The 12500-nt window shown below is 37.4% G+C and overlaps 1 protein-coding gene across 4 annotated transcripts; it reads right to left on the reverse strand.

Moving 5' to 3' along the window:
• Positions 1-195: 195 nt before the first annotated feature.
• LOC138049733 (mitogen-activated protein kinase kinase kinase 2-like) lies at positions 196-11930 on the reverse strand. 4 transcript variants are annotated; one of them, XM_068896144.1, is made up of 11 exons: positions 11874-11894; positions 11385-11513; positions 8282-8385; positions 6762-6805; positions 5973-6072; positions 4911-5120; positions 4270-4307; positions 3389-3587; positions 1520-1558; positions 722-781; positions 204-527 (listed from the first exon to the last, which is right to left on the reverse strand). In XM_068896144.1, exons 2-11 carry the CDS (start codon positions 11386-11388, stop codon positions 411-413), a joined length of 915 nt encoding a protein of 304 aa, XP_068752245.1. In that variant the 5' UTR covers positions 11389-11513; positions 11874-11894; the 3' UTR covers positions 204-410. The 4 variants fall into 4 exon arrangements, with proteins under 4 accessions (XP_068752243.1, XP_068752245.1, XP_068752247.1 ...); XM_068896143.1 differs by having other exon boundaries at positions 205-527; positions 11773-11930; XM_068896142.1 differs by lacking the exons at positions 11385-11513; positions 11874-11894 and adding an exon at positions 10337-10853 and having other exon boundaries at positions 196-527.
• Between the last annotated feature and the right edge of the window lie 570 nt (positions 11931-12500).

Raw genomic sequence — 12500 nt, forward strand, 5'->3', positions numbered from 1 at the left:
ACAGCAATTACAAAAACATTTAATCTTTAAAAAAGATACGCTTCTGGTTATTATTGCCCTCCAATGGTGAAAGAAAAGCTGAAATTGACCTTGTTGTTTTCCAAACACGCTGTCTTTCTTTTGGCTAGCTCCAATAAGAACAGCATTTAATTACATAAGAAAAGCAACAAGGTGTGTATCGAAAGATGGACACCCAGTTTCCTCACTGCTACCTGCAGGTCACAAGCTTGCCTAACCCTGAAAACGTGCCCTTGTGTTATCATTGTAGAAGTATACATGCATGATTACATTTTGGGTAAACTGTTTGGCACTGCTTGAAAATAATGCTATTCCCTAAGAACGAGCCAAAGTTCATTGAAAAGATGAAATAGTTTGAACAAAAATGAAATCATTATGGGTTTGCGACAGCTTTAAACAAAAAGAAACTCCAATAGCAAAGGGAAAATGAAGAGAAAACAGTACCTGTCAACTGAAAATGATGATCCTCTCCATGAGCCATCAGAACTTGGACTGGAAACAATCCTCACCTTTAAGGAGGGCAACAGAATGATCAAAATTCAAACTCCATGACAACAAGATCTTAAATGAAGTGCAACCTTAATTTAATGAAAAACTCTAGTGCTGTTGTGGTGCACAAGGGTTGATGACTGACTGAGACGTTTGATGAAGATTGTAGACTGACCTCCGACACAAAAACAATGCACCACTCTACGTTTGTTACCTGACTGTGTGAGAGTGGGTCAAACCAGACATTGGTTGATCTCTGGAGTCTGGGAAGAACCTGGAAATTCAAGCAAACAAAAACAGAACCATGATAAACTTGACGGACATCTTGGAAATACTGGAACTGTAGCATAAATATGGGTTCCAGCAACTATTTCTTTCAATTTTGTCAAATCCAGATTATTGTCCCTGTTACGTATAGCATCAGACCATTTCACTCACTCATGGCAGACCACTGAGGTGGAAGGGCACGAATAATCACTATCACAGTTTAAACCACTTTTCATAACACAACAAAGTACAACATGAGAACCACACATTGCTCAGGATAAAGAGGCAGGCCTTTTATTAAGCCACACAATTTTCCTTATTTAGCCTTTTGGTCACTTATTTTCATCACAAATATTAACAATAAAAGGTTACACCATGTTTAACCAATTGAATCCTGGGAGTAAGACTTGACAGATTTGACTGTCTAACGCCAGAGGATTTGACTCGTCAACCAGGGGCATCTTAGAGCCCCTGAGGGGTCAACAGGTTAAATGACTTTATAGCACCATCATCAAATTTGGAAAATTTTCCTCTCATTTGATAATGGCTTGATAACCTTTTATTTTGAATTCCTGTAAATGAGTTAAAATCCAACTCGATTGGTACTAACCCTAACCCTAAATAATTATTGCAATAAAAATGACAACCACTACAGCACTGTAAAATCCTAACTGATGGCAAATGATATTCCAGTCACCTCCCATACAGTCATAGTAATAACAATATTGCTTTTTCCAATACATACCACGTGATCTTGGCTTTCCGGAATGAATTCTCCCTCACCCTTCAAAGAAAACAAAGAGCTTGCTCATTCAATACAGTTGACATAGGACTAAACTCAAAATTAGTTTGTACACAATGATAATTAAGTTGCATGCAAGGTTGGTTTTCTGAATTGGTCACCCACACTGTTGACTTCAAATCAATATTGATTTTTCGACGTTTTCCTCATAGGCGCCCCAAGCTCCCTGTGAGGGAAAGCCAACAAAATGATGACGTTACCAAACAAAGACAAAGACTCGTTACCAAGCCACAAACAAAATTAATACTCATACCCAAGCGGAAACTGAACGGTCACCGTGTGCTGTTGTGTGTGGAAGAGGATCTTTTTCATTGTTTTAGTGATTCATTTGGGACACTTACAGCCGCGTGACCTCTCTGGCAGGGCTTCGATTGTGTGGCAAGCGGATTGAAATGAAAGAAAAATCTTTGCCCTTGAATTCTACTGTGGAATTTTAACTGCGGGAACATTTTAACCAGGAATAATTGACTCAATTTAGTGGGCTTGACGGAATTCAGTGTTCAGCCTTGGTATTTCACTGTAACTGTTGACAATCGAGGAACTGATAATGGCTTAATTTGCGTCGAATCTGGAAAAAACACACAGGAAGGAGGCAACCCACAATGGCAATAAGGTTAGGAATTATATCGTCAAATTATCTTTTCAGGTCTTTTATCCAGATTCCCACACAGATCCTTATAACTTTGTCGGCTTTCCCTCACAATGAGCTTGGGGTACCAGTGTTTCCCTTACCGAAGTAATGCTGCAACGTAATACTTTGAAATATTATTAGACTTTCCTTCATTCCGATGGGATTGATTGTCGTTGCTCAGTGGAAGACTAAAGGCGCTGTGTGTTGAAAATGAATGTGCAGAGACATTTGCTCGCCGATCTGCCAAGTTCACAGGCTCACTCGTATTAGCAAAGGAGCTGGCCGTGAGATTGTCACGGACAGTAACAACTGTGTTCACCTAAAGCAAACTACTGCTCTTTTAGTTTGTTATTATTACTTCATCATTCTATTGGTTAGGTATACTTGTAACATATTATTTTAAAAGCTAAAGGTGCTTAAATGTAAAAGACGGGGTTAAAACAAATCGATAGCTGTGTTTGCAAAGTTGAGAAAAAACCAGATGTTTTTGGTATCACCTTGTTGAAGTTCAATAGTGAAGCAATCCTTTGCGATAAGAATCAAACACGAATTATTCATTCTTTCCAAGCTAAATTGCTATCCTCTGGTACTTCATAGGCTTTTAACAACCTCGTAAAAAGTTAAAAGGAGCTGAAAACATCGGTTGGCGATTATTTTCACCTGGCTCTCTCCAGATTCTCATTCCAAATTTCATGAAAGGTTGAAAAGTTTTGGAAACAATCCTTGTTTTCAGTTATCACAAACTGAGGCATTCATAGCTGTTTATACAGTCGAGGACTCTTCAGATATTTAAAAATGACCTGGAGTAGCCTACCAATGATAACACATTACTCTTAGATAAAAATGTAACACCAATTCAGTCATTATTTTCAAACAAGATCAGAAAGCAAGTGATTGCAACAGAAATCCCACTTTGTAAGCATTGTATCCATGACTTCTTCACAGTTGTCCTTTGATTATTTTTCCATGCAAAGAAAATGTTTTGAGTTGTTCTACAGTAGTTACAGCATAGTCCCCAGAACACATTTCACTGACTCAAACATAAACACCAACACAAGTCAACAATCACCTTCAATCCTCAAAGTGAACTGTAATAAAATTACAACCAAGGCTGGTGTGGAAACTGTATTATATTAGTAGCTTAAAATCACAAGCATCAAAAAGAACATGACAGTCCTTACCCTGACCATGTGAAAAGGTTGTACAGGGATCTGATGATCTTGATGGAATCCTGGAGGAGGTGAATTACGACCTGTGGTATGAATACTGCTGGATGACATGTACGAGATGTAGCTGTACCTTGAGAGACTGGGAGTGTTGGGTGGGTCCCCAGCAATGTAAGCAATCTCATCTGGTGTTGACTGTGATCTAGAAAGATGCCTAATTTTATTATTAACATAAATTCTAAATCAACAATATTAGAACCCCAAAATTCCTAACAATTACTTCACTTTGTTTCCTGCATTTTGCAAAACATCTTATTTATGGGGACCAGGTACAGGGAAAGGGGAAGTCAGGATAAGACTGAGTCAACGACTTTGCAATTCCAGTGGTACAGGGATGGCGCAGTGGGGAGAGCACTCCCCTCCCACCAATGTTGCCCGGGTTCGATTCCCAGACTGCACGTCATTATGTGGGTTGAGTTTGTTGGTACATGTAAAGCAATACTATTTTTATCTCAACACCATCTGTGATTCCTCAAAAGTCAGTATGTTAAATACAGCTAATCCTGCAACATGCAAATTGTACAGTCAAGTACTGTTTATATCTTTTAATCGAAAAAAATGATCAACAACATTCTCTTCCCTTAGATATTTTGCCTTACTCAGTAACCTTGAATTCTGTAAGTTTCTTCAAGTACAATACAGTGACAGTTTACAACAATCGAGTTTCACATTTTGACTGAACCTGAATTGGATAAAATTAATGATACTTCACTGATCTTGTGATGAGCATGACTTGAAGTTTGACCTTAATTTTGCAAATAATCAAAACTAACTAATTAATCTCGTTACAATGCTTGTTGACCAGTACGTAACATTTGGGACACTAATGACCTTACCTATTTCCCAAGCCATATCTAGTTGGTCGTCCTCTTTTCTAAGGTAAAGAAAAGAAAACAGTCAAGTGTTTAATAATTTGACTTAATGTGACATGAGACAGAAGATGCAAAGTTAAATTATTGTCTCTTAAACATTACGTTATTTTAAGCCAAGGAATAGTTAATTCTCACACACTGAATGCCATTCGTCTGCCACACAAGAAACAGACACGTGATAACCTAACTCAGGCCCAGCCCCCCTTCACTGTGTGAGAACCTCATTTCCCGCCTCTTTTGCAAGCTCAGCCGGCGGGAAAGCCATTATATCAATGCAAGCATGGCAATGAGTGAGGTACAAAAACAGAAGCTTACAGGTTCAGGTGTAACTTGAAGCATGCAGTACCTTTCACTGTGTGTCATGCAGGGTGAAAAGCAAACTTGCAACCTGTATTTAAATTTTTCCATTATTGAAAGCTACATGTAGCTATCAACTTGCGGAAAGGCTTATTACCTACTCTATACAGTGTAAGTAAACTTTATGAAAAAGCTAAAATAAATTATTAAAAAAAAAACTCTACTCTGTACAAAAAGGATACTTCCTGTCACCCAATCAAATTAATTACATAATAACCCTATCTAGGCTTTAACCATGTTTTACTTACATAAAATGGCTTGCTTGCAATACCAAAGAGAGATCCAATTTTGGGATTACTTGGGGGATGCATTCCTGTCTTTTGCTGGCAGGAATTCTCCGTAACTCCATTAGGCAATGACAAGAGAATTCTCAGACTTGTAAGGTGCTGACTGCGATCCAAAATCTCAATAGCTTTGTCAAGGTCTGACTGGTTTAAAATAGGAATTGCATTTGCAATCTAAGGAGGGGAAAAAGAAGTTGGCTCAAAAATTGAAGATTAACCTTAAAATGCTAAGGGTGCGTTTGATTGACCATATTAAGGAATAGGAATACATGGAATAGAAGTTAGAAATCCTTTGTTCTTATGGAGATTCACACGAAAATTGTCAAACACTTGCTAAAATGCTACTTTAAACATATCTTTATCATCCTTGTTGCTTCAAAATGCCAGATATACCGTTTTCAATCATCACTTTATATATTATTCCGGAATAGGGGCAATCCAACACGCCCTAAATATAACAATAATAATATTATTACTACAATAAATTATAATATTTTATTATTTAAAGACTCCATAGATGGTTTTCACAGTGACTTCATCAAATTCTAAATTCAAAACGGCGAGGTGCTTTGAATTTGTATCTTTTGGAGGTTGAAGATGAGCTAGCAATAAATCTTTTTGCAAGTTTCGAGTTCCATGACATCTTTCATTTTGAAAATACAGCATTTTGAATTTCCGAATTGTCACCTTGCAACACCATGATACAAAGTTATTTGGCTGAAAAAAATGTTTAACCCATTGACTCCTGGGGGTTCTCCACTGACGAGTAAAATAGACCGGCATTAGACAGAGTAAAATACTAATAATGGCCGGTTTAGCGGTGAATGGGTTAATTACCCACTGAAGTGTTTTCCATCCCAACCCTTCCTACACAACTGCCATCCAACAAGCCTCTTTACCCATCCCACACACAGCCAATCCAACATTTCCTGAGCCAACTGCTCTCTGACTCATAGACAGGCACTGACAATACACGTACATGTAAAATGACCAGAAAAAGTACAAATCGCAGGATGTACGGTGTACCTCATTTCCCACATAATTCATAGAGAGTTCCTGTCCATACGCTGTCTTCACTTTTATCAGCAGTTCTGTCAAAATGACAGGTCTGGAGACTGGAATAATTCTGTGGAAATCAAGAATGGCTTAGGTTAGGGTTCCCCTAACCCTAACCCTAACTAAGGTTACAGTAGTTGCGGTAGCTGTGTCTGTCTGGTGTATATGCCTCGATAGGTAGGATGTTTTTGTGGGAACAAAGGAAACTGCAAAAATGGATTCAGAGTGTAAACTATTGACAATAAGAAAAGACACTAAATTCCAGGTGAAAATGATTCTTGCTTATGGGAATTTCAAATGCCCCTCATCAGGAGGAACTCACAGACAAAGTAACAGCTCCAAAAGGAAGTTTTTTTTTTTTTTTTTTTTTTTAACAAGTTTATTGACCATTACACATGTTACATACCAAAAAATAAATAGCCGAAAAGAAATGAAATATATATGCAAAGTGATACGAAGTGATAAGGTCAAAAGGGAAGGTGCGAACGGGACACGAGGACCCATGCGAGGCACCGCCCATGATATAATTAAAACACGATTAAATTTAAAAGACACTAAAACTAGGGATGACAGGGGCAGGATCGTACAATTGACCAGGTACAGGCCAGAAATCCCACCATTCCCAATTACATGTAGGAGTCACCAAACAATGCTTGGGAAACTGTACCTACATGTTTGTGTACTACATCTTGGGCACACAATAATGTCTGTCTCCCTGTACTCTCTAACAAGAAATAAAATTAATAATTCAGAGGTTACCTCTTTTCTCCCCTGAACTCAAACTTGATGCGCACTGTATTGGACTAAAAGAACAGAGAGAGATGTAATGCACTTTATTCTTTCTGTCACTGAGTAAATAAACCTCAGTGGTAGCTGGCATGTTGGCTGACAATGCCTGCGGCTGAGATGCAAACCTTTGAGAGTAAAATTAAATTTCGAGGACAATCTCTTAGCCAAGGACATTATCAGCCAACATACCAGCAAGCCAGAAAGGGGTTTATTTATTTTATAACCCTCCCATTAATTTACATATCAAGCAAAAACCCACTCGTAAAAAGCCAGTGTTGATCTGATGGTGATGCTTTGTGTTTTTTCGATGGACTGTTCAAAATTTGGCAAGAAAGAAAGCGTGTCGGTCTCTGGAAAAAAATCTAATCAATTTAATTGTCAATGCGTGTCAAAAACTAAAAAACTAGGCAGTTTTTTGCTTAACTGAGAAAGAAATTTCAACCATGAAAGGACAGAATGTGCAAAGTCTGGATGACTCCTGTCAGTGTTTTCCAGTGGAGCTGTAATTTTTCTCTCCCTAGACCGGTTGGTTAATTTCATAGTTCGTAAACACAGTGTATTAAATTCTCTACTCTACAAAATTACTCGGTTAAAGTTCATGTTACCGTCTGCTCATAACTTTTCTTCAACTTCAAAGACATTGAGAACATATTTTTTTACTTTCTTGTACATTCTGGAACACCATTTGCAACCACCTTTTTAATGTCACACCACTAGACTCCAGAAAACAAGTTTGTATTTTTCCATGTAAAATGAAAACTCTTTTGCTGCCTTTTCTCCGCTGGCATGGTTTCTTTTCAACAGACATGATTGCTACAGCAATTCACAGGGTAAATATCCATGCAAACGGGGGTTTTTGCATGAGAAATGTCCTGTGAGTTTGCACCATGAGACATAGATTAGCCAAATTGACCAAAAATTCATGGGTTATAAGTTGCGGTATACCATAGTACAGTGTACATGAACCTCTGCTATCAATAAATTAAATGCTGACATGCTCAGAATACAGATGTGTAGTCTGATCTCTGTCCATTAAAGAATGCCCAAACAACACTAAAATCGGGCATTTTTGTTATTATTATTTTTCTTCCTAGCAATTTATTTTGTGTGGTCAATAGAATACATGTAGAAGCCATGGTACATGTGAGCCTGCCCCAGACACTGAAGCCTCGTAAATACTCTAAGCACCCTGTGCCTGAATATGTATCAGATGATTATTTTTGTTGCTTATTGGCTTTCAATAACATTCAAGCCACAAAAAGCCCTTTCATTTTTAACACATTAACAGCTAAAGCACCCCCAACTGGAAAGTAAAATCTAAAAGTCTTAAACTCTTAGGTGGGAAAGGGTTATGAAAAAATGCAACATGAACATTGTCAAATTTGCTGTGGATCAACAAACTGTGATTTATCATTGATAAAAAGACATATACTGTAATACTCAGGTCCATTTGATCAATTGTCTGCATAAGGAACAACCAATGTGGTTACCTTGTGTTCAGGGATGAGAAAGTTGTTTGTATTCTGTTGCTTTTGACTGTGTGATATCGTTGAATCACTCCCAGGACTGAGGTACCCACTCTCCAGGTCATCATCTGTCAAAAGAAGAGTTTTTGTAGTATTACACAATGTACAAGAAGAAAAAGAAGAGCCCAAACACTTCTCTTAAGGTAGAACTCATATTAGCATTTTAGTATTCTCTCCCATACAGTCCTTGGAGATGGAATAGGCAGGATCAAACCCTTTTCTGAAGAACCTTTTCTGTGAATAATGAAGCACAAAATAGACGACAAGCTTTCTTTCAAGTAATTCTTCACTGTCACATTTCCACTTTTCTCTCCCTGAAGACTGTGCAGAGTTGAGTACAAAATAAATGTAAACAGCCAGACAACTGAGATGCGACTTCAGTAAAGACAGATGCATTCAAGGCGTTTGATTCTTTCAATGTTTGTTAAACCCATACATAATTTGCCATTTGGTTTCATTGTTGTACATAACATGACATTTAGTAAAATATTGGAAACAAAGATCCAACTGCGAAAGATGCAGTTGTTGTCAAATACCATTACTCGTCGCTTTCAAGATTACAGATATTTATTTTTCACCGCCTGTTTTGTTTATCCAATTGATGTTCCATTCTTGAGCTCCGTAAGAGTATATTTTGTTCCACCAAAACACCTTTCGCGTAACAATGACTTCGACGCCATTGCAGGTGAATTAAATATTCTACTGTGTCCATCAGATAAATCTAGGCATTTCTACTACCCCCTTAATCCCACCAAAAATATGCCCAGAGGACTCTACACACAAAAACAATACAGGTCATTTTGTTGTTTACATTAATTTGCAACCAAACTAGGCCATTCGTTTCAACCTACATGTAGGTCAACTTGTTTCAACCTAGATCAAGTTTAGGATACTTTTTGTATTGGTAAAACAATGACCTGTGACCTGTGTTTTGTACCTGCTCCAAATTGACCTATTATAGGTTAAACAACTTGATCTCGTCTGAAACAAAATGGCCTAGTTTTGTTGCGAATTAACCTAAGGAACAAAATGACCTGCAACATACACATAAGCAATTCTCAACTAATCAGTCATGGGATTTTGATGTCAAATTCAGGATCACAAAAAAAGTAATAATTTTTCTCAGAAACTTTAATTAATTACTACAACTACAGTACTACTACCACTACTACTACTACTACTACTACTACTACTACTACTACTACTACTACTACTACTACTAATGATGATGATGATGATGATAATAATAATAACAATAATATCAGGAAAATATATTTTTTTCATTACTGTATGTAAGTACCACTCAGTAATGCAATATTTCCTAAATATTTTACATGAAAGTGCAGATATAACAAGAGTGCAGTTTGTGGTCTTCTTTAAGTGACATTCTAAGATAGTCATTATTTTTCCCTCTCATGAGGTATACTGGGTCAAGTTCACATCGGGTACCTCATCAGAATCAGAATAACTTGAAACCTCTTTTGTCTGAAAATTATTCACTCAGATAAACAGGGATTATGATTTTTTAAATTCCATTTTGTGGTAATAAATTGTCATAAAATAACACTGACAGATGTGCATTCATAAGGATCAACCAATATACAAAACAGTTTCAGTTTTAAAAAGTCCAAAATTTTAGCTATGACACACAAGAAAAAATTCTCCTTAACTACAGGTAAGCATGTGTATTGAAGAATGTAACAGTTATCAATTTTTTTTTCTTGCTGCTGTTGCTACTAGAAAGCAGTCTAGTGTCAAAGACAATAATACTGTGATTGTTGTACTAAACTGTCATGTTTCAAGACTGATGAATAAGAAATCCCACTTTATTCCAGACTTAATTCAATATAGATAGATAAAAGAAATCGGCGAAGACTACATGTAACAGCTTAAGGGGAAATCTTGTCAAAGCAAACTGCTGTTTACAAGAAATTCACCTATGAGCAACGTTTTTGCCAAATATGGAAGCAAGATTCTCTCTTCGGAAAATAATTACGCTAATGGAAGTTAAAAATTTACCTCTTGAGAGCTTCATGAAGACTCGTTGATTGCACAGTTTATACAAACAACACACACGAAGTCTTTGGTGCTTTTTGGAAAAGATAACACTTCCGTTTCAAGCGAGCTAGCTTTGGTCATGTGACCAAAGCTTCTCAATGAATTCGATCCGTGATCAAAGTTGCTTCGATTTGAGATCTCTTCAAGTCTAAACCCTGTAAAACACTTTTGCACATTAAAATGGTTATATAAGCTTCGTTATAACCAAAATAAATTTATTTAATACTCAATGTCTGAAACGTGCGTTTCCTAAAATAAAAGCCACCACAGAGTAAACCAAGACACAAACCCTCCTCAAGTCAAACTCCTCCGGCGGGCAGTTTTGTTCATCTGCAAAGCTGCTGTATTTTGTTGGCATAATTTTTGGGTATGAAAAAGTCGTCATGGTATTAATTAGTTTGAACATTTTTTCACGACATCAAATTCTCGTGAAGTTCTGCAATTGACACGATCGTTAAACTAGCCACAATACGAAACCGACACAACTGCTTCTCAAGTGATTTTCTAAGTCGTGATATCAAACTAACAGTCTGTTAATATCAGCGTTGTATTCAGAAAATGAAGTAGAAATTGAAAACAAGCTATGATCTACAGACAGCTCACAGCGAAGAATAAAGCTAAACAAACTTCATTTAAACCAGTGTAGGTTTGAAAAATACTTATCTCTAGGTGATTCGATAAAGAGAGCAAAACGAACACTTAAAAAAATACCCGAACAGACAAATCATAATAACAACAATATCACGACTTGTAGTCTTCGTTTGATAATGGCAATAGACCGACGACCAGAAATATGGTGTGTGTTGTTTCAATAGAGTGTTAGCTAAGGAGATAGGCCGTTTGTTCCAAACAAGAAAAAATATTTTCATTTAGAAATATTACAAGTGCAAAGTTTACATTCCATGGGAAAGTTTCCCACGTTCTGGTGTTCAGACGGAATGGCCGGTGCCTTTACACGACCGCTGTCGGAATTACTCGATAACAATGTAGATAAAATATGCCTCCTCACCCATTTCATATAATCCTGTTCTCAGTGCGATTTAGTATGTTAACGGGAAATTTTTCACTCCAGTACACTTGATTGCACACACAGATCACTTCATTGACTTTGGCTGGATCGCCGATCTTCGATGAGAGCCTAAATGTGCGTAAAGAAATTAACAACCCGTTGGAGCTGAAATTAATTATTGTTCTTTCATCTTTCACAGACAAAAAATAAAGAACAGAAGCTTACAGAATGACATCTTAAAAGTCAGTGAAAGGCAAAAAAAAAAACAAAACAAAAAAACATTATGCTTATTCAACCTGAAATAAAATAGCTATGTATATGATTAGTTTGGACCTCAGCGACTTCGAGAGCCTTCGAGGTTGTAAGCAACAAAAGATCAGGAACCTACGTGGATCAAATATGCCACCTCGAAGCGATAACGATTCTCGTCTCTGCATAACTATTATGGATGGGGAAAGAAGATAAAGAATCCATGATTTGCCTTCAAACCTTGGTTGATAGAAACCCTCTTCACAGCTCGCGGAATGATGTCTCGCGCCAGTCTCAATCTTTACAAACTACACGCGGTCAAACTGGTCGGAAAAGGCAATGGACTTCCAGTCTATTCTACAGGGCCCGGTTGTTCGAAAGCCGATTAACGTAATCCAGGATCAGCGTAAACGTTTGTTTCATGTTTTCAACTCTTTGGTTAAAGTTTCATTTGCTTATTTTTGTTTTTCAAGATTGACTTCTTCTAATGTAAAGTTTTGCCGAACATAAGCGTTGAACAGCATTTGGGCGAAGAGAAATTAACTCCTTGGTTAATTTTTAATCTGGGATTAGCGTTAAACGGCTTTTGAACAACCAGGCCCAGAGCAAGTATGTTATACCCACTCTGGGAGGAACGCGTGACGAATCCCTAAAGAGTGTCTGCGTGGGAGGCTATCTGTGATCAACATAAGAAAGAAAATATAAATATTGTGCCGGGTTCAAGTTTTCCATAGAACGTGTGATTTTGCTCATTTTACCCCGCGGATTTTCAGAGAACAGGGAAAAACTGTTCAAAACTTCAAAACGCGCGTGCGTAGCCAACTCTCGTTAACGTGCTGTCAAAGATGGCTGTTCACGACCGTCTGG

The sequence above is a fragment of the Montipora capricornis genome, chromosome 5 (assembly GCF_036669925.1).
Source record: "Montipora capricornis isolate CH-2021 chromosome 5, ASM3666992v2, whole genome shotgun sequence".
Classification (NCBI taxonomy): Eukaryota; Metazoa; Cnidaria; class Anthozoa; order Scleractinia; family Acroporidae; genus Montipora; species Montipora capricornis.